A 22,817-nucleotide genomic window follows, 5' to 3' on the forward strand; every position below is an offset into this window, starting at 1 on the left:
GCTGTAATTCAGAATGAAGCAAGGCACAGTGTTAACAAGGTAGAAAGTAACTCATACCTCTGAGGAGAGATCTCTTCCAGACATTTTAAGCAGGCAAGAAATGTTTGAAGATGTTTCCTGCAGTTGCCCTAGAAACACACCTTAGCAGTGGTCTTGGCTATCAGTAAAAATGTGGCCAGTACTGAAAAAATCACTGAGAGCCTATGGCATTCCAAAGCATGATTATTCCCTCATCAAACCACATTCCTGTCTGAAATCCAATGTTCCCTGTTCACCACACTCACCACCCCGCCGAAGAAAAGAACAAAAATTGCCAGGGATGCACTGACCATATGCTGGATGTTCCGTGTACCTTAGGTTCCCATCCACAGTGTTTACTGAGCCCAGCACTGAATTAGAAGAAGGGCTGTGAAAACAGGCATTGAGTGCCATGCCCCAGAGTCCCTTCGTTCCTGGAGCCTACAGAGCTTTGCATGTTGGGGTTCACGACAGGGAAACCTAGGCACCTGTCCCAGGAGCCCAGGAGTGGATTTGCTGTGGTGGGCTAAAATGCCCCTGACGCAAATGTGTATTTCTAATGCCATGGCATCCCCTAAGTGCAGGGCCGCTTCCTCCGGTGACTCCATCAGCTCCTGAGGACTCTGTGTAAATGGGACTCCCCCTGCCTCCCCCACCAGCATGTGTGATGAGAAGCCCCTGCACCCCCTCTGTCGGCGTGCTGCATGTTGGAGCATGGGTCCCGCCCCACCCATGCGTAATGATCTTTTTTTATGTAGCTACTGACACTGAGTTGTCCTAGGACATGCTGATTCTGATGAACTAAACGCTTTAACACCCACTCTTCCTTCTTAGATTGAAAACATCACTAACCACCCCTTCCACTCCCTCCTTTATTTTTTACAGCTGTGTGTCTGGATTGCCACGGTCTCTGGCAGGTCGACATAGACTTTCCACCCAGGGTTCTGCTCTAATTGCCTTTATTCCGAAGGATTCCCTGCACTGTGGTTACCATGGTAGAGAGCTAGCGTGAGGGGACTGAAGAGCGAGGCAGCGATGGGGACCAGCACGAATCCTGTGGCAAGGGACTGGGGGCTACAGACAGTGCCCACGTCCCTAAGGGTTTGCCAGGGTGAGGGCTGAAACGTCCCAGGAGGCTCGTACTTCAAAAGTAACCTGACGGCCACGAGGTAGTGCTGAGCGTGTGCACAGCACCCCCACCTCATGGCCTTGGGGGGTATTAATGGTTGGAGAGAGCACTCATTTCAGTCGTCACTTCCTCAGCTTGGGTCAGCCCCATAACCACAAGCCATACCTTCGTGGTTATATTTTCTTTTTAGGATGATGAAACAAAGATAATTGATCAATTAGTCTGTTGGCGTTTTCATGTCACCCGTGAGAAGGGAATTGGTATTTTTGTGGTTTGGTTTGTCAGAGTTCATTTGTTGCTGTTTAATTTGTATTTCATGCCACCATTTTCCTCCCGACCCCACCCCCAGCACACACACTCACATTCATAATTCTTGAGAAAACTGATGCTGGAAGGGATCCGTGAACTAGACACCTCTGTGAGCTTGGCCGCAGAGAGCTAAGCATCCTTTCTTTGTAAAAGCTGGGAACTGGGCATGCCCACACCCACTCGTTCTGTATCCCAACACTCCCTGGAGCCAGGCACCAGGATGCAAAGAGTCAGGTCACACTAACACAAGCAAATCTTAACAATTAAGAGAAAAGAGCTCAGGAGAAAAAGTACACTTTACTCCCAAGATGTGATCTGGAGGACAAGTTGATGTCCATCTTTGCACTGTCAACCACTCTTTGAGGGGTCAGAAAGCCACCTCAGCACCCCTAGGATAGCCAAGTAGGTTGTCAAAGGGCGTCAGGGAGAGTTTGAGGATCCAAGAATGTACGCAGCATAGATCACATTAGATTTGCTTGTTTGGCATCTAGGGCAAAGCACTGAGCCTCAGGAAGGAGACTCAGTGGCCTATTAACTCCAAATCCTGATTCCCTTAGGTAGTTTGCTGATCGCCTGAGGACCAGTGAAACTTCTAACCTCTTGATGCAATTGTGAATGTTTCTGAGTTGGAAAATCAAGTAGGCCTCGCATTTGAACCGCTAAATCATACATTTTGGACTTTTAAAAACAAAAGAAAAGCATACACAAGTTTCACATTGCTTGTGAGAAATAATCAACAAAGGGAACAGGAGTTAGTATAAACAAGGAACAGTAATTTTAATGCCAGAGAATCCTATTTGTTAGAAAAAGAGAAAAGTTCTAATGTAGCCCCTACATCCATCACTGGTTTACACTCAGATGCCCCAAACTCTGCATATCCCTTGAAAGAGAAAACAAAGTGGATGAAGAAAGATCCAAAATCTACCCATCCTTTCTCAGGCATGTCTGTCGGCCCCTCCCCATTTCATTCAGAAGGTACAATTCTTGGTACTTGGGCTTTTTTGAACGAGAAGTAGAATATTGTTTTCATTCTCAAATTCACTGTCTGAACGCCCTGGGCTTGCTATAATTTCTGTTGTGGAATTCAGATATCCAACAGTAGTTTTCTGACCCCAGGGCTTCTGCTGATGAGGGAAGGACATGAAGCTGATTCCAGTTTTAGGCACAATAGTACAGTAATTACAAAGAAGAACCTACAATCTGCATGGCCAGAAATATGCATTTCAATTACAGTTTCTAAGGGGAATTCATAGGACCTGCCGGTAATATTTCTGACTGTATGTAGTCTCTGTGGTACATTCTTTTTCTCTTGCATACATGATTTACATTCTTCTTGAAAATACCAGAACTGCCTACTATTTCATATTTGTTATTGACAGGGTTTATTTTTAAGGCACCACTGTTTTAGTCTTTACGTAAAATATTTTGCGGGGGAGGGGGACATTGACTCATGGCTGAAGCTAAACTCAAAGGGTGTAATTAACCCCAGGGGTTTTTTTGGCGCAACCTGCCGATTGCTGCTGAATTGCAAACCAACATTTACAAATAATTACGATATTGGTTTTGCTGAAATTACCCATAATGATTTCAATCAGAGCAGTCGTCTCAGAACAGAGTTCACATTGGGACCCTCTAAGCAATTTCCTCTCCTAATGTGTTCAATAAAGCAGTGAGCCTCCAGAATGCCAAGACCTCTATTTCTTCAGCCTCATCCCCTCCCCATGATGTTAGTTGAATGTGAGCTTCCTTTAGAAATACTCTCATAGGAAGGGTTATGTTTCTATGCAAGGGCCACACCATTTTTATTTTGATTGATCATAACTCAGGTTTTTCGCTGGGCAAACAAAACCTTGTCTTATTCACCTTTGAGACTCCAATGCCAGTAGCTTACCTGGTACGTGGTAGGTACTCAATATCCATTTGTTGAATAAATCATATTTAAAGCACTCCAAATGACACACCTGAATATTATTTGGTATAAAATGCTCTAAATTCTATGAGAAAGTAATACACACATCCCAGAGTAAGGTGGTTGTCACTCAGGTAAAACAATAGAGTTACAGTGTTCTAACTGTAGTCAATGTTACAACTATGTTCTAACTGTGGTATGATTTTTAGTGGTTTCTCTGTGATTCCATTTGCATTTTTTCAGAAACAAATCCAAAGATAGGACAATACCTTCATCAGGGCTATTGGTTTCCGCAGGGATTCCTTGACAGAATTTTTATTCATATGTCTTTGCAGAAACTTGGGTCTCTTTTCAAAGATGGGACTTTTTGAGATAACTTTTTAAAAATTATATTTAAAAAATGGGCAACTCTGTGCCTTAGAAATATGGAATTGCTGATTTGGGGGTAAATTTCCCTAAATGTAGTTGAACATCCTGCATTTTGTGTTCTGCCATATACAGTGTCATGAAAATAGCCATGGTGAGTTTGATAGTCCATTCTAGAGCAGTGACTGTGATTGTGTCACAGTGATTTCAAAGTAAGAAAGAGCTTTAGAGAACATCTGGTCCAGTATTTTGCAAATATGGAGACGGAGGCAACAGACCTCCTGGACTCTACTGTGCCATCCTTAGCAGTCAGTTTTAAAGGGATCTTCACAGACATCAGAGAGAGCACCTCTTCTCAAATAGAAACCCCCCTAAAGCAGAGTTCTGTGTTTGGTGGGTATTGATTCAGCCTGGGGAACCCACACTGCTCTGAGAGGAAATAATTGAGATGGTGCAGCCACGGCAGCCACAGTGGATTAATTTCTGTTTTCCTTCCAAGGAGGCGTTGGGGGAAGGGCCGGGTCCTTGCCTGGTAGGTGTGTTGAAAGTACCACTGATGCCACCTCATTCCCTCCTTCTTAAAGCAAATCAACGATTCATCACAGGGTCAGTGTTGCGATCCTGAATACAGAACGTTATAATGATTAGTGTCCATCTGCATTCAGGCTCAGGTCACCAGCCACCCTGGTTTGCCTGGGACTGAGGGTTTTTCCAGGGTGTGAGACTTGGTGTGCTAACACCTGGAAAGTCCTAGGCTAACCGAGGTGAGTTGCTTACTCTAAGTCAGTCAGAGAATAAGATTTGTGAAGTTCTGCGCCGCCTACTTCCATTTGTTCGGCACTGGTGAACCTACGCAGACCTGCCCTACTCTAAAATGTACTCCACTTTGAGTTTCTTCTTAGCACTGCACATTTATGATGATTTTAGACCTAACTGAATTATTGTCTATGACACACGAATTTGAAAAGCATATGTGTCTTGACATCTAAACCAAATTTCTAAGTATTTTCCACTGAATAGTTGGAGCCCGTCGCTATATAGTGGCATAAAAACAGGACAAGTCTGCCTGAAGCCCATTTACCTTTTTATTCTTGTTTTTCCTTAATTACTACATAGTTGAAGAAAACAAATAACAAGCACGGCTCTCCCTAAATACTTTACGCCTCAGACATTCCGCATCTTTCCTGTTGCAGCTTTTATGTGTGCCCATTACTGCTACTTGTGAAACCCACATGTGCACACTGGTTACCTTGGGATCGTGTTAAAATAAGTGCATCTAACAAGCTCCCAGGTGATGTGCACACTGGCCCAGGCTGAGTAACAGGGCTGTCCGTTAGTGTTCTCTCTCTGCTTCCTCCTTGTCTCAGGAAGAGCAGGACACTGGGGCACTTTGAGGATCCCAGAGTAGCTGAAGGAGGAGGGTGGGCTAGACTCGCCTTGCCAGCAATCTTCTCATAAATGGCCAAAGGTACACTTTGGGGTAATTAGCTAGAAAAGCTGATGATAAGCCTTTCCTGACTCGTCACATATCTTCTAGAGAACAAGCCAGGACAGCTCACCCAGAAAGTAACTGTTTTATAAACTCTCCCAAATGTTCTGAGGTTATGAAGTAGATTCAGAGATGATTCCCAAGTGTGTTAAATCTTCTTTTTAACTTTTTATATCAGATGTTTTCTCACCTCGTTGCTTTCAGCATATACTAATGAAATAGTTTCTCTTAAAGTAAATCAGCCTCTTACGCACTGAAGAGCCATCCCCGCCCTGGTGGTCTGTCACGTACAAGCTCATCTTCCCTTTGACTTTGTATTCAGAGTGCTACAAGCTGACTGCATACCTCAAATAAAGAGAAACATCGACCTTTTTCTGTTGAGAAATGCTACAGACATTTTTTTCTCTCACTCTCCTCACGAAAAGATTTTAATGATGGTTACCTTAATACAAGAGGCCAAGGATTATCACGTAGTCAGCTGAGCCATAAATGCAGGATACTGGCAGGAAACTCGCCTATGGCACGTTGTGCTTTATTTAATCACAGCCGGAAACTTAAATTATTTTGTTAATGAATCTAAGTAATAAAATTACTTACATATCCAGAGAAAGTAACTGGGCTGCTTTGAAGAATTGTTTTATGCATGTAAGCTTTCTCCTTCAATGCTTAAATTTCCCCATATGTCAGGCGTTTTCTCAAAATGTATCAGGTTTATAAAAGTTAAATCTGTGGTTGTAAGAGGAGCTAAAAGAAAGTGAAACTACAACTGAGAGACAGAAACAAAAAGCCCATTTCTAGAATGGTAAAAGGACTATGTGTATGGGGTACGGGGAGGATCCCAGCACATTCCCAAAAGACACTACGTTTGGGCCAAGTCTGAGGCATCTTACCGAAATCCCAAGTTTTATATTTACTGCTTTTTAACCATTTGAATTTCTGAGAAAGCAAGAGTCCAGCCCCCCCACATCCCTGCGTCCTGTTCTGAGGGAGTGGATTTCCATTTTGAGGAGCAAAATGTCATAAGAATTAACTGGCTGTTTCAGGGGAACCCAGCGCTCCCAAGCTCGAAGGGCAGATGGGAGAGGATGGCAACTCCATTAAGGTGAACCTGATCAAGCAGGACGACGGCGGCTCCCCCATCAGACACTACTTGGTCAAGTACCGAGCGGTGAGTGGCCTCCTGTCGTCACCCAGTTGTCGCCCCTGCCCCTGCAACCTTAGCACACACCGTGTTGGGGTCACAATACTCAAAGCCCAGGCCGCACGGGGCCTGGACAGAGTCACTCCGTGTCTCGAGCTCTGGTCAGGGCTTTAAATCTCAAGACTGACCTACAGTTGTTAATTCATGTCCACACTGGGACCATTTTAAAACCTTAAATGACTGCGGTAGTGACAAATTCATACCGTGATTGATATTTCTGCTTCTTGAACTTTTGTACAGTTATTTTGCCATTACCTGGTACTTTTTGCAATAACGTACTGGTAACTAATAATCTCTGCCTTTGATAAAGTGTGTATTATGGGCCAGGCACTGTGATTACATGCATTTTCTCTCCACAAGAATCCTCTGAAGTAGGTCTTACGATTATCGCCACTTTTCAGAGGCAGTAACTGGGGCTTATGCAGTCAGTAAACTGCCTGATATCACACAGCTGGGTGAGCCAGGCTTGAAATCCAGATGTCTGACTGAAGAGACTGGGCTGGTTCCTTCAGCTGCTCTGCACCCACACCTGAACTGTCCTAATCCTGCTAGCAATGAATTTGGCCTTGAGCCTTTTCTTCCTGGTTGGCTCACCACCAATCAAAGTTTCTATCCTTCTACCGTTCATCCTCAGCCCCCAAATTGAGAATCAGTCTTTCCTTTTATGGTTGTAGAATACACTTTGCCGTGGCCAACAACAACCAGTTGCTGAAAGATTTAGAAGCAGTTTCTGAGCACTGGGAATAGCCTCTTGAGCAGCTGTCTTTCTTCAACTAGCCCCCAAAAAAGGCTTTTTCCAGGAAGTTGACCTTCTCCCTCTCTGCCTTTTGATCAGCCCCCAGTGAAGTGAGCCCATACCTGACACAGAGTCAGCACAGCACAGAGGCCTCCCTGGCACACTTCTCAGCTGGTGGACAGACCTGTCAATCCACTCAGCCCTTTCCCACTTCATTGCAAAGCCAGACATGAGCTGATATGAGAGGAAGAGCTTCCGTTGGCTTGCCCCAGGCTCAGCCTACAAGGCTTCCTCACTGGGGACTAGAAGCGAGGCCTGGGCAGGTGGCCCCACACAGCTCACTGAAAGTGAACAGTGTGGTAGGATGGGATGGATGCCTCTGGCTGTTTTTACACTGATTGGCCTGGGAAGACGTGGGGTCCAGTTCCAGCTCACCATTGACCACCAGGTGACCAGAGTGTAGTATCCAATCGTCCCAAACCTCCATTTCTCCTTATGTAAAATAGGAACAAAATAGTTCATCAGGTGTTTGTAAAGATTATTTATAAAACATGCAAAGAACCTGAAATGTGCCTGACACTTGGAAACCTCTATACATGGTAAATATCGTAATTACTGCAAAGATGCCTAGGGCTGGAAAGACCTTCCATAAGAGGCCACCTCAGGTATCAGTTTTCCAGAAGAAAACTGCCTGTGCCAGGCAGGTCCGCATTTGAAAGACAACGGGGGCAAACACTGAGATATGTTAGATTTCAGTAACCTTGACTGTCTTCTCTCTTCCACTTCAAAAAAATATTTACTAAATATTATTATTACCAGTTATTACTATTATTAACGCATATTATTAATATGTATGATATAACATAATGATTGCTTTATTAAATATTTGCTTTGTATTCTGGTTATGTTTTTGGTAATGATGTTCGCCAAGGAAAGAAGCCTTTCAGAGAAAAAAGGGAAAAGATAGCTGAATTTCTTTGTTTTGAAGTCAAAAGGGGCCACATGGTGACACATACACAAGCTAGCTCATAACATAGCCCAGCTCCCCTGTTGGACTCTAAGGAAACCAGCATTCCCCTTCTAGCATTTCCCCACAATAGTTAGGGCCATGACATGAGCACTGTCATGTTCTGAAAGGCATGTCTTTAGCGGGTACAAATCATCTTACCTGGAAAGATGGCTTTGCTGGAAGATACCTCTTCCTCCAGCCTTCTGTGGAGCAGCCCATCATTTGGTAAAAATTTGTCAAACCTTCTTGTGTGCCCAGCATACATCTCTCCAAAGATTGTGAAGAAGCAGACTGAGCAATTGTGAAACCATCTGAAGACGTCTCGGGAAGTCTTACAACCTCCTTCCACTGTGTTAGGGAGGTGGTCACCTACTGATGGATTGATGAATCCCCACTCAGAACAAATTCATTGGAGAATGTTTTCATCTCATGCTTCCTGGTGTCTTATGTCCTTCTGGCCAGAAGCTCTCCTCCAAGTGGAAACCAGAGATCAGGCTCCCGTCTGGCGGTGACCACGTCATGCTCCAGTCCCTGGCCTGGAGCGCTGAGTAGGAGGAGAATGTGTAGCATCTAACTGGAAAGATTATTCGATGAGAAAAAAGGGACACCCATAACGACAGCTGCAAATTTGGCCTTAGTCAGTGCTCAGCTAAAGCTGAGTGTACCTTCCTTGTGGGCACTCTGAGTGCCCCAGTATTGGACCTAACCGCAGAATTTACATGTGAGATGCCTCCAGTTGCAGTTGTAGAGACCAGGTTATACTGCATGGAATAGAAAAATTCAGCTCAGTTCAATAGATGTTTGTTGAACTCCCTGCTATGAAAAGGAAAGATCACAACTTTGGGCCCAGAAGGCACGTGGCCCACCCGAGTCTGCCTGTGTGGCTTTGGGAAGTCTCCTAATGTCTCATTTCCCCATCATCAGGTTTAGGAAGGGCCTGACAAAACCTTGCAGGTTTGTTGTTGAGATACATTGAGAAAATGTATGGAAAGCCTTTAGTAAGGTGCCTGGCACATAGTAGGTGCTCGTGATAGTTTTTATTTTTAATAAAATGAATCTATGCAGTGTTCCTATATCAGGAAGATGAGTCACACACTTGAGTGTGAGCAACATTCTGAAATAGGACAAGAAACATACTTGCTCTATTACTCTTCTAGGACATACTTATGCATATGTGCCCAGCATTCCAGAATGTAGCTTGGAGGATGGGTGGGACTGGTGCTAGAGTCCCTGTATGCCCTGAAGGTGATGGGACATTGAAGAGTTGGCCCCATGCCACTCTGGCACCTGCTACTGTTTGTATTTGCAAACACATAGGGTTGACCTCCAGACCTATGTAATCCTTAGGGTTTTTCAGGCTGTTAAAGAATAAACACCATGTCCTATCATTGTTTTTTATTTTTATTATTTTGCACCAATAGTTATCGACTCCCCTAAGTTCTTCCTGTCGGCTAGTCTTACCAGTGTTTTCATCTAATGCTTCCTGGGATCTTGTGTCCTTCCTGCCGGTTTCTCCCAGAAGCTCTCCTCCGACTGGAAACCAGAGATCAGGCTCCCGTCTGGCAGTGACCACGTCTTGCTCAAGTCCCTGGACTGGAATGCTGAGTATGAGGTCTACGTGGTGGCTGAGAATCAGCAGGGGAAGTCCAAGGCGGCTCATTTTGTGTTCAGGACCTCGGCCCAGCCCACAGCCATCCCAGGTATGAGTGCCTCTGCTTTCTGTGAGTTTCCCGCTTTGAATTAATGCACAAGTGCTGCACCTCCTAATGTGCCTGAACAACCCTGACAACTTGCTTGCTTCCAGCCATCCTCATGATTGGTTGCCCACGCAAAGCTTAGTTTTGCTCTGTACCTATCTGTGCAGTGGGTTGAGATGTCCTGGACTGCCAGGAAGGCTTGGCCAAGCATCCTGGGGCAAAAGTCCTGTGTCATTCGGCTTTGAAGGACTGATGCTAAGCCAGTCCTTGGGACCCCTCAGATGGGAAAAGCCCCAGCTCCAGCCACGCCTTGGAAGCTGGTTGAGTAAGGATCATTTTTGAGACCTTATCTGCCATCTACCATTTCATACAAGGACCCCATAACTATTTTCAAGCGCTTTCTATCTGATGCTTGCTTACCTGCACAGCCATGGTGCAAATCACTTCTCTGTGGGGATCCCAAGAGAAGGAAGACATGGTGCCTAGTTAGTTAAAAATCCTATCTGCCAAGGGCCTTTCAATTGAAATAAAGATTAAATTGAACCGCTTGAAACAGAACAAGTGGAGAAAGCAGATGCTGAAAATCCCACAGTCTGCTAGAAATCATGATGGGAGCAGTTCTCTTAGGAGATGCAGGTCCGTCTCTAGGGATGCAGGGCCAATTCAAGTGTGGGAATAAAGTGAGAGTTCTGCTTTGTGGCCCAGCTACCTTGCTGCTGATGGCCCGTCTCCTCATTGATCAAATCCCTCAGGGTAGAAAGAGATTGTCAACATCCAGAGCAGCCAAATGCCAACCATAAGCAGGAGAGATGGGCAAAGAACATATAGCTGCAGCCTGTTGGAGAGGGCCCCATAAACTCTACGCCATGAGAGGAAGACGTTCTGATCTCCCAGTAGTCTAGGTCTGGCCCCTTTCCTGCTTGTCCTGTTTATAATGTTTGCCGGGGCTCTCGGCTCAGTTGTCATGATTGCTCCTCCCAGCGGGAGAGAGGCCAGAAAGGATGTGGGCTGCCTGCAACACAGGGCTGTATGTGTGAAAGTGGGTTATTCAAGCAGCAACAGAATGAGATCAGTGTGCGGTGTGGTTCCCAGTGGGCGGTTGTGCATGAACGTGTGTGTCTGACAGACGTGTGGGGGCCTCCAGGAGTTGGCAGGTGGGTCTTAAGCCATAGATGAGGAAGCGTCGATTGGTCCTACCTTCTGCATTGTCAGGGAGGCCCCTTACTACACGCTGGGGTGGGCATGTCTCTGCAGGCTCTGGTCAAATGGGCAGTGTCGAAGACAAGGCCCCAGGGTGTGCTTGCACGGAATATTCTCATTACTGCTAACAGGATGCCCGGATGGAGGTGGCCCTGCCATCCTCTACCCCTTCTTTCTTTGCATTGTTTAGTCAGTTTGCCCTTGAAATCGATAGTCTGATGTGAGTGTCCAGATCTGCTCGGCCTTTATGGGACATTGAGGAGCTGGGGGTGTGACAGGCTTGCGTAACCCCTTTGCAGGGAGACAGACTCCTGGTGGCATTTGTTTCCTGGGCTGAGACCCCATAGGCAAGCGGCTAGCACATGCTGCGATCACATGCTAGGTACTGCCAGCAGCACCAGCTTCTGGGGTTGGAGAAGTTGGGGGCAGTGTGTGTCAGATACAGAAGTTCTGGGAAGACCTTGTCCTCCAGAGTCCTGCCTGCTGGAGATCTCAGAGTCCTTTTTGTTAATGATCCAGGAGCCCAGTTAACGCAGAGAGGGTTGGGGGCACTGCTCACCTCGCTCTCGAGGGCTCTGGGGCTCTCCTGCTTAGGCCTTAAAGGAAGTGGCTGTGCGCTGGGGTGGACGTTCCCGGCCGTTGCATGTGGACCTGAGAATAAAACCTCTGAATTACGAAATGTGCGTTCATATTGGAATTCTGTGGTCAGCAAGGTGGAAGAAGGTGAGGGGCGCAGAACTGGATTCTCTTTAACAGCACCATGGCGGGGGGGTGTCATGCAATAGGAAGAAGAGTCCTATTTATGGCTGAAAAGGCGCCCCCTGCCCTTATGCTGTTTGCTACACATAGTGCAGTGGTCACATGCATCTCTACCACTACGTGTTAAAAGCTCTAGTGACTAGAAGGCTATGGGTAGACTCGTTCACTGAATCTAAGAGACCTCACCTTAGTCAAAGGTAACACTCTCCTAATCAAACTCTTGTATTTTACTGTGGAGGCCTCTGTTCTCTCACTTTAATTTCATTTGCTCGCTGACCCCTAACCCCCAAATTCACCCTGCTGTGCTGCTTCTGGCCTTGCTGAGCTTCGAACTGGCCTGATGGTAATAATATCGCACTGAACTCTTCTCTAACCTTTGTCAATTTAATTTACTAAGTTGAATTAACCTTTGAATCTTGCGTTTTCTATATTTGACCTAATTTTTTTTCTTTTTATCTATTTTTTTCTCTGTTTCTGTCTCTACCTTCTCTTTCCTTCTCCCTGTGTCTGTCGTCACACATATCACCTTGGACGTCACTGGGACATCCCCACTGCCACCTTTGTTTTTAAACAACCACATTCTCTGTGGGGACCCATTGCTTGGCACCTGCAGCGACCTTGGGAAGCTCCTCCGCGTCCTACACCTTTGTCTCATTGCTTTTCTCTGCAGTGACTCTTCTTTTGCTCTGTTAGGAACTTGAGAACACGAAAAAAATTAAATTTGCTTAAAAGCCCAGTTCCTATGAGAATTATCAGTGCCCCCTTTGGAAGAACGTGTCAGGACCACCACGGCCACGCCACCACACACTCTATGTGGAAGAGGAAGGTTTGGCAATTGGAAAAGGCTGAACCTCCAGACAGTTTTCCATTTACATATACTTTTGTGCCACTTCAAAAGGAGTTTACCCCTTGAGTGGCAGTACAAAATATTCGGGAGCTCTTTTCTTTAAACAGTATTTTTAAAAAACATTATGCTAGGTTTACAGAGATGTTTCTGTACATCTGCTACTTGTTGCATTTTTGTTGTTGTTGTTCTGACCCGAAAATGACGTAGCAGAGGAAGATTTCTTAGTATCCCTAAAGCTTAAATCGGCTTGTTAAAATCACCACATGCCCCCCATGCCAGCCCCACGCTCAATACGTAGTTGGCTTTGCTTGCATTTCAGCGCCTATGGTAAGGGAGTCCGATCACTGGGATTCACGAACATTCTGCTGACATGATGGCAAATTAAGTCACTCTGTTGCCCATGCAGTGGAAGAAATTAGATTTCTTGAGTATTTCCTGGGGCTGATCAAAGATTCTGGGAGGCGCTTTGGTCCTGGTATTAAAATCAGCACCCAATGTGGCTCTGTGAACAGGGCCAACCTGTGCTGTGCCCGACATCTGTTGGCTTTGTGTCCCAGGTGCATGTGTCCCAGGGACCTGCACCACTGCAGCTCAGCACAGAGCCTCCTGTCTTGGGGGTTGTGGTTCAGCAGTGACTCACGTTATCACACAGGTCAGTCCCCCAAGTTGGAAGCATCTGCTCGGAGCCAGGCATGAGCCCTGCTCCCTCCCCATACATGTTCACAGGCAGAAGGGAGGGGATAGGACACTCCAAGACTGCTCAACCTGGAGTGTTGAGAAATTAGAACTCAGTCAGCCTGTCATACTTCCCGAATGCTCCAAGCCCCCTGTTGGTCAGGGGCTTTAGTGACATTTTTAAACCTGGTGAAAGCCAGCTGCTCCTCGGGGCTGTTGGGGAGTACACCTCCCCAAGTGCCCAGGAGAGGAAATGGGCTGGTGTTTGCAAAAGTCCCACATGGAGATTCAGGGTGAGTCCTGCTTTAGTAACATCAGTGTGTGCCTGGATGGAATTTCTGCTGAATAAAAACTCCCTCCCACCATTGTGGTCACATATCATTCTACACATCTCATCTCTGAGCATCTCCACAGAAGTCTGATTTTTGTTCTTTTTGGTCTCTTTATTTTTCAGTTCTTTTGTTATTTTTTAATGTTCAAGGACTAGCCTTTCCCTTTGGGAATCCAAGTGATCCCGTGGCTTGCAGGGCAGAGCTGCCAGTGTGCCCAGAACTCATAGTTTAGAGACTCATGTGCAGACACCAAATGCTGCCCCACAGTTCAGGCAGGTAGTGCCTCTTAGCCCAGCCCCGGCTGCCCCTGGCCCCTCTCACACCTCCCCACCTGGGCTCCCTGACCTCCTCACACCTGGGCAGCAAAAGCAGCAGCATGGTTCTTAGGCACAAGTCAGAGCATTGAGGAGAGGCACATGGTGCTTCCGGGCCCGGTACGGGAACCCCAGCTGGCAAGCGCTGCAGAGAGGGCGAGGGAGGGAGAGAGTGGTCCTCACGCAGATGACCACTCACTGTGTTCCCGGCTCCCAGCATGTTCTTCATATCATCTTGGGCATCAGTCACATGTCCACCCAGGAGCACCCATCTCAGGTCGGCCCCACTCAGGTCCCAGACCTACCCACAGGTGGGGGACAGTGTTGGTGTTTCTGAAAGGACTCTTTGGAGATGTAGCCCAAAGTGAGGGGAGGCCTGACACGGCCCTGTCCCCTCAACACACCCTGGGGCCTTGCAGGCCTCAGCTGAAGCAACTTTGGAGTCATGACAGTGGCCGCATTTAGACAGGCCCACGGTTTATAATGGGATGCCCTTGGGGAGACAGCACGAGAACACACCCACTCCCACTAGACACTGAGTTCTTGGTCACGGCTGGCGCCCCCAGCACCTCCAGGAATCCCTAAGATAGCAGCCCTCAGAGAGCCCTGCAGGAGTGCGCGCTCGTTGCCTAGCTCCGCGCCCTGTGTCTGCACTGCCCATGCTCCACATGCCACAGGGTGCCTCTGCTCATTTTTGGAATATTTATACAGCAAGTTTGGATCACGTTTTTCTACTAATAAGAATGCTAACATTGTTGTGTAGATAATCAGCAAGGCCTTTATGAAGTTTACACCTTTGCATTATTAAAGGAAATAACAGTTCATGTGAACTCTCCAGTGTGTTCTGATTTTATTTGATAGTGTGTGTCCTACCTAGTGTCACAAGTCCTTTCCCTCCACCTTACATGTACCTGGATGACTTTGATTGCCCCAGAGGGCCATTTAGCTTGTACCCCAAACTTGTAGCCTGCTGAGTGGAGTTCTAGTGAAGGAAACACTTCCCTTTCCTAATGAGAAGCTATGTGTTTTTCTCAGCTATCCTAAGAGTCGTTGTGGGTCACTGCCTCCTTAGACTTTCCTAGTCCCCAGCAGGTGGGGGGGTTGGGGGGTGGTAAATGCCTTTGCAGAACCCAGAGGTGGTCACTTTGGAGTCAGGGGCACACACTCTGGGTCACCAAATATACAACTCTGTAGCAAGGCCTCCCAATTTCACAGCTCCCTTTAAAACTCTAACAGAGGCTGCACAAAGTGACCTTGTGGTAGAGAGAATCTGAGAGAAAGTTCTCATTGGCAACCCCTATTCTGTTTATAACCACACTGCCTGAAAGCCCCCAGCACCAGCCTTCTGGTTAGCAGATTCCTGGCAGTCGCAAGCAGATGTGTCGGGGGTTTGTGAGTGAACCAGAACCCCAGTTCAATTGTTCTGAGAGCCATGGGCTGGAGGGGACACTTCTGCTGTGTCAAGATCCTGTGGCATGATGACTCAAGACCCCCTGGGTGTCTGTAAATGTGAGACTCGTATTCCCATCCAAGGCACTTAAGAAAGTAGGCATTTGGAGGTCTCCGTCTTGGGGCAAGTCAGTTCCCAGTTCAGTGCCAGTCTCTCCCACACCAGGAACCACAGATGGACAGCCCTGGCTTTGTACCCTCACTCTTCAGGTTAGCTCTAGCCCCAGAGGTTATGGAGGAACTGCTCCCAAGAAGCGCTCTTTGCATGCAGGTGGGCAGGTGAGTCAGTCAAGGGAGGTCAGGAGGAAGATGGCGCAAAGATAGGCCCCGGAAGGTCATTTTTGTTTTCCTTTTATAAAATGTTGTGGATGATGCAGGAGATGACCTTTGTTCTAGCTTTCCCGCACTAAATAATTCTGTAACATCCACTGAGAGATAATGAGTGTGGGTTTGACTTGAATACCCTTTCATCTGTATCCTGGTATTTCACTTATTTATGCTTCTTTTTGTGAAAGCTACACACACTCTTCCTCCAGCTTGAGGAGCACCTAACTTCCTTTAGAAGTCTAGGCTCTGAGTGGTGAACTGGGTTGTCCCTTTTCCCTTGGGGATAATCTTTGCTTTCTTTTCATCAATCCAGTACATCAATTAGGTCAAGGCCACCAGGTGGGACTCCACAACTCATCCTTGGGTGGCGAGTCATAGAAACAGCTGCTTCACATTGTAATGCAGGGATGAGAAGAGCTACAAACAGTGGTCCTCTAACTCTAATATACATAGGATCACCTGGGGGGCTCGAGCAAACCCTGATTCCTGAGCTTCACCCCAGAGATTCTGATTTGGTAGAATTGGGAAGCCCCAGAATCTAAATTTTTAACAAAGCACCCCAGGAATTCTGCTGCAGGTAGAGAAACATTACACTGAACTATTTAGTTTTCATGTAAAAATAAAATCACAAGAATCAATGAATAAAGATGGGACCTACCAACATTTTAGTCTTCCAGGAAAAAGTCTGTCTTAGTCGACACTCTGGAGGAGATTGACATTAAGGAGGACTGTACCATGTACTAGGTACTGTAGGACGTCAGTGTGCAATGACAGGCTCTTACAATTGCAGAGGACTTGAAGACACCCTGTGTCCCAGACCCTGCCCGGTGCAGGAACCTCATCCAGAACATCGTGGCGTCCCTCCCAAGGGGTGTCCAGCTGCGGCTGGAATGCGTCCAACAGCAAGGCGCTCACCTGCTGAGGCAGGTCACACCACGTTTGAATAGCTCTGTGGGCTAGTTCTTTCTCATATGGAGCTAAAATCTGCTTCTCACCTCATAGTCTTCATCCACTGGTAAAACCAAATAAGACTACTCTTCCTTCTCACAACACATCTATAAATATCTGAAGACAGCATTCTCCTCTCCAGGCTAAACACCTGTTCATTTGTTCAACAAATGTTCTTCGATCACTTCCTATAAATTGGGTTGTCCTAGATGCTGGGGAGACATAAGACAGACAGGGTACCGGCTAGGACATTCTGGAGGGTGCAGCCAAATACATAGCATGTCAATGAACAGAAAATGGCAGATAGGAGTAACGAGAATAAAACGGGAAAGGCTGGGAGGAAAGACCAAGGTCGCAAAGGGGCCAAAAATGTTTGAGAGCTTGGGAGGCTCCTCTGGCGGAGGCCCAGCTGCGCCCTGGGCACTAGGAATTGGGTTGCGAGGGGTCATCTTTGTCATGCGAGGCTGGTAGCCTGTAGCCTGAACTGAAGTTTGAAATAAGGACCAGTGGAATGAGACTGCTGCTGGTTGTAGGGCCTCAGCAGGGACCCCTAGCTCAGACAAAGGAGTCCCCTCCAGGAACCCAGACTACATAAGAAAAAGAAGAATGTGTGACCATCCCCAGCACTCGTTATCCTGAGTTACACTTCCGTTATCTGGTGTGGTCGTCAGTGGCAGGCCGCTGGATCTCGGCAAAGCATAGTGAGATCCAGGTATGGCCACACTTCCGCCTCCAGTGAGTCCTGAGGACATAGGAAGCTTCAGACAAGGTCTGGTGGTGGGATGGGGCTGCCAGTTCTGGGACCCTCTCCTTCCAGAAGAAGAAAAACAAAGCAGAAGTGCCCCTATTTCAGTCTGGGGTCCTTGTTTCCACATTGACTTAGAGGAAGAGCCCTGCATGGGTTCTTCTTCCTGTAGCATGACTGCTGTCTCCCAGACACTGGTCAGTGGGTCCACTTTAAGCAAGTAACATCCATCATAAGGGGGCTCTCGGGAGCTGAGCCTGGGGTCCTTCTGTGATACCATCAGTAGTCCAGGGCCCTGGGGGATTTCAGGTGGACACCAAGGGATTAGGACAGAGAGTGACTCATTCACAGTGAGCCCAGCCAGAGGGGATGCTGGGAGCTGCTCGAATGTGGGAATGTATCTATCTGTGGTGAACATTTGTCCTGAATGTGAGCGAGCCTGTCCATGTGGGTGGGCATCTCGGGGTGAGTCTGCTGGTTTCCTAAAGTGTAATCTAAAGGTGCCTGAGCGCCAGATGGTGAGTATTCCCAGAACTTTCACCTTGCCCACCGGGCCTGGGGAGAACTCCATGTCTCCAGAGTAAATGACTTCATTCATCGTCCTGGGTGCAATGCAGAAGGGTAAACAATGACGCCATTGTGGCCCAATGCTGGGGTCTTCTGGAGCTATTCCTAAAGAGGGGAGAACTGGGGTAGTGTATTGGGCATCTTTTTGTGCCTGATGTTACCTACCACAAGCCCAAAGGAAGCCCTGGGGACCCTCTGCCACCCCATTTGGGACCCTGTCCCTGACTGCTCCCAGGAGCCATGGCCTAGCGTGAAACCAGTGAGCACTGCCTGCCCACCTGCTTCCAGGGCTCACAGGGATATGGCTGAGGGTGGGTCTGGGGGAGGCCCGGAAGTTGAGAGCAGAGATGGAAACCCAGCTCCCAGTCCCCAGTTTCGTCCTGACTTGTGGGTGCCTCATGCCCCTGTCCCCTGGTCTTTAAGATGAGGCTGCCACCCCTCCCTCTTGAAAATATAGAGAGACCCTGTTGTCTCAATACATCTGACACCAGGGAAGGTGTCACTCTGAACACGAATGCCATGGCTTTGTCCTGTGGGCCCTACCCCACTCTCAGGGGCTTTTGCTCTGCAGGGTCCAGGGGCCTGCATCTCAGTGTGTTAACCATCAGCCGTCCCTCTTTCTCCTCCCACTCAAGCCAACGGCAGCCCCACCGCAGGCCTGAGCACCGGGGCCATCGTGGGCATTCTCATTGTCATCTTCGTCCTGCTCCTGGTGGTGGTCGACATCACCTGCTACTTCCTGAACAAGTGTGGCCTGCTCATGTGCATTGCTGTCAACCTGTGCGGAAAGGCCGGGCCCGGAGCCAAGGGCAAGGACATGGAGGAGGGCAAAGCCGCCTTCTCGTGAGTGCACACCCGCTGTTGCTGAGGTCTGGGCATTGCCCCAGCCCAGGGGCCCAGCTGCTGAGCTACCTCAGTTTTCCCATTTGAAAACCCGAGGGGAAGCAAGCATTAGAGAAATGTTTCTCAAAGCCTGGTTTTTGGGAGTCCCGGTTTGAAAATCAGACGGTTGGGCTCAGCCTCACATCTAGTGTACTAGAATCTCACGGAAGTTTGAAAATCCCTGCCTAAGTCAAAATGAGGGGAATTTTCAGAGCCAAGCTTGCGGGGCCAGGATTTGAGAGACACTTGCCTTACTGTCATTCATTCATTCGTGCATCACTCAGCAAATATTTATTGAAAAGTTACTATGGGCAAGGCACCGTTCCCAGGAACCAGGGTACCGTGGGGAACAAAACAGATAAAAATTCCTGGCCTGGAGCTGACAATCCAGATGCTATCCCCTCCAGCATCTCTGGAGAAACAGATCCTGAGCCAGTTAGCAGGAGCCTTCGTAGGCTGTCACTGGGTGGGGCTGAGCTGGGGGGAGCAAGACAAGAAGGGACAGAGAATGAAATAAGACATTCAGCACCACCATATGCCAGGCATTGTATATGCATGCACACATGCATATACATACAGGAACATGTATGTGTACATACTTATATGTATATAAATATCAATCATTTGAGCATTTATCTGTGCCAGGCACTGTGCGAAGCACTTTACAGTCATTATGTCGGTTAATGTTGCACCCGCTAGGTGAGGTAGATACTGTTATTTGCCCCATTTTACAGATGAGAAAATGGAGACAAGGGTGAGCAAATCAGATGTTCAAGGTCACACAGCTAGCAAGAGTGGGCACTGAGGGTGATGCACTTGGATCTGGCTCTAGATGCCCACCTGGCCGCCTTGGACCAGGCCCAGGTGCCCGAGTTACAGCTAGCTTCCCTGGGAGCCCACCCCTCCCGCAGCCCCCCAGGACTGAATGAGCTGAGCTCTCTTTGCAGGAAAGATGAGTCCAAGGAGCCCATTGTGGAGGTGCGAACCGAGGAAGAACGAACCCCAAACCATGATGGAGGGAAGCACACAGAGCCCAACGAGACCACACCACTGACAGAGCCTGAGTACGTGTTGGGGAGGGGCTGCTCCCTCTGCAGCAGAGCCCCACACCCACCTTATCCCCCTGCCTACACCTCCCATGCTCCCCACCCACAGCTCCTGGCCAGACACTGCAGGCCAGAATTTTGGAGCCTTTGGCCAGAAATGCCTTGGCTGAGAAATGCTTGACCCCACTCTCTCCCTACAGAGAAGACATTCTTGGTTCTATTAGGGTGGCTGTAGGTGCCCTTAAGAAGCTCCCTGCATAAGTGGGATTCGCTAGACCCAGTTCCCAAGTCTCTCTCTCTCACACACACACACACACACATATCCTGGAAATGGCTTAAGGGGACGAAATGTCATTGAGAGAGGCCGAGCGTTGAGAGGCTTCGAAAATTCTGTTTAGGATTTCCAAGAATTCTAGGGTTTTCTACATTCTTCCTAAAAGGGTGAGGGAACTTGGGACCTGGTAAAGCTCCCTGGCTCTCCTGTTCTTGGAAGCCTCAGGGACCCTCAGTCAGAAACCATGTCGGGCTGTGGTTGTAATGACTGCCTGGCTATCATGGGTCTTATGGGGATTAGAGCTTAATGGAAGAACAAAACCTGTGGCTGAGGATCCTGTGGCTCTCAGGGCCCCTTGGAGCATTCATCGCCTGCCTTATTGCTGACTTTCCCCATCACTGCCTTTGGAGCCCTGTAGGGCAGCTGGGCCCAATTCCTCAAGGACTTAGGATGCCTGCAGTGGGGGACGCTGAGCTGAAATCTGCCTCTCCTTGAGCCGAGATGCAAGCAAGGCATGGGGAAGGGAGCCCTGTGCAGAAAGCTGGAGGGAGTCAACAGGGAGGAAGGGCCAGCAGGTCCCTTTTAGACTGACTGCCTTGTTCTCTGTCGTCTCCTGTCTCTTCTTCTGCCCACCTGGGCATGTGCTTCCTCTCAAGTCATCGTTTCTCTGTGGGCCTGTGTCCATGCCTGTGCATAACTGCATGCCCTGCCCACAGCCCCCTCCTTGGATTCGGCCCTTCCCCCGCTTCTCTGTCTCGTCCCAGCTTCATTGTCTATTCTCTTCTACTTCCTGTCCTCTCCACAGGCTGCCTGCTGATACCACAGCCACTGTCGAGGACATGCTGCCTTCTGTCACCACCGTGACCGCTAACTCTGACACTATCACCGAAACCTTTGCCACTGCTCAGAACAGCCCCACCAGTGAGACCACCACCCTGACCTCCAGTATTGCACCCCCAGCCACGGCCACACCCGACTCAAACTCTGTGCCCATCAGCCAGGCCACCCCTTCCAAGGGGCCTGGTGTCACCACCTCCTCCCCACCCCAAGCTGCAGCCCCCAAGGTGGCCCCCCTCGTTGACCTGAGCGACACCCCGACCTCAGCCCCTGCTGCCAGCAATTTGTCTTCTAGTGTCTTGGCTAACCAGGGGGCTGTGCTCAGCCCAAGCGCCCCTGCCAGTGTGGGGGAGGCCTCCAAGGCCCCTCCAGTGAGCAAGCCAGCCCCTTCGCCGGCCCCCACCTCAGCCGGGGCAGCCAGTCCCCTAGCAGCAGTGGCTGGCCCTGTCACAGAAGTCCCCCAGGCCAAGCAGGAGGCCCCTAGCACCAAAGGCCCGGACCCTGAGCCCACCCAGCCCGGCGCCGTGAAGAGCCCGAGCGAGGCAGCCACGGCCCTCACTAGCCTGAAGAGCGAGGCTGCCTCCGTCAGCACCACAAACCCTGCCCAGGGCGAGGACTTTAAAATGGACGAAGGGAACTTCAAGACCCCAGATATTGACCTTGCAAAGGATGTTTTTGCAGCCCTGGGTTCTCCTGCTCCCGCCGCTGGGGCCAGTGGACAAGCCTCTGAGCTTGCTCCTTCCACTGCAGACAGCTCTGTTTCGCCTGCACCAGCAAAGACCGAGTACGGCCTCTCCTTGTCTACTGTCGTGGGGTTGTGTCCCGTGGTGGTGTGCGTTTGTGCTGTGCTGTGTCCTTCTTGTTAGATACGTCCTCAGCCTAATCCAGGACTTCTCTGTCAACCAAAGGGCGGCATAAGGCAGAGGGGGGTTGGGGGTGGGGACAGACAGCGGGGCCCAGCAAGCAGCCACCTGCCCACTAATTAGGCCATGTTAATTATGTTTTCTCCTTATCATCCTAGCAGTGGCATCTGTTTTCCCTGGGGGGGCCCTTGCAGTTGGGCCACGGATGAGCATAGTTTGGGAAGCGAGCTAAGGAGACCAAAGTGCCCTATTGGCCAACCTGGGGCCCACAGGCAATCGGTGTGTTATCCCATGCCAGGCTATGTCCACACAAGAACAGTACTGTTACTCAGGAAGCGGTCCAGAAGGCCTGGCACACTCCCTCCCAGATGCCCACACACACTCCCACCTACTTTTGCTTCTCCTGCCCTTGAGTGACTTGGAGGACTCAGAGCTCCCAAGTTCAAAGAAGGTCCTTAAGCTTATAACTTTCTTAATGGTGATGCCAAAATGCAGTGGCACCAACTGGGGTTTGAGCCTGCCCCAGTGTGTCCTTAGACCAGATTCTGGCTCCTGGGCCTGACTGAGGCAGGGTCAGACCTAGGTTTTTATAGAGTCTCCAGAGGCTGATACCAGATAAGCTGTGGTGCTGCTACCAAGAGCTGCAAGGGGACTCTCACCAGGAGCGCTAGGTCTTGGTCAGGAAGGAAAAGGACTCTGACAGCCCTGCCTACTCGACCCCACTCAACTTCCCCTCTGCTTGGCAGCCCACTCTAGCCTGTCACCAGACTCTCAGGGAAAGCTGCCTCAGGAACAAAGAGCATTTTCTCCCCCTGCCCAGGCAAGCCACAGAGGCCTCACCATGAAACATGGCACGGGGTGGGGTGGGGGGGTGGGAACAGGCAAGAGC

At 48.8% G+C, this 22,817-nt stretch overlaps 1 protein-coding gene across 24 annotated transcripts in view; it reads left to right on the top strand.

The window, feature by feature from the left end:
- The window catches only part of NCAM1 (neural cell adhesion molecule 1), a 312,470-nt gene that overhangs the window by 286,578 nt on the left and 3,075 nt on the right, over nt 1–22,817 (top strand). For 7 of the 24 annotated variants that reach the window (XM_033119334.1, XM_033119339.1, XM_033119340.1 and 4 more), the window contains 5 exons: nt 6,264–6,388; nt 9,686–9,866; nt 18,662–18,869; nt 19,856–19,972; nt 21,034–21,849. In XM_033119334.1, the coding sequence (XP_032975225.1) occupies nt 6,264–6,388; nt 9,686–9,866; nt 18,662–18,869; nt 19,856–19,972; nt 21,034–21,849 (1,447 nt within the window). Of the gene's footprint in view, nt 1–6,263; nt 6,389–9,685; nt 9,867–12,435; nt 14,821–18,661; nt 18,870–19,855; nt 19,973–21,033; nt 21,850–22,817 lie in introns of those variants that run through there. The other 17 variants (XM_033119335.1, XM_033119344.1, XM_033119338.1 and 14 more) reach the window with 5 other exon arrangements.

This window comes from Rhinolophus ferrumequinum, chromosome 11 (genome assembly GCF_004115265.2).
Source record: "Rhinolophus ferrumequinum isolate MPI-CBG mRhiFer1 chromosome 11, mRhiFer1_v1.p, whole genome shotgun sequence".
Taxonomy (NCBI): Eukaryota; Metazoa; Chordata; class Mammalia; order Chiroptera; family Rhinolophidae; genus Rhinolophus; species Rhinolophus ferrumequinum.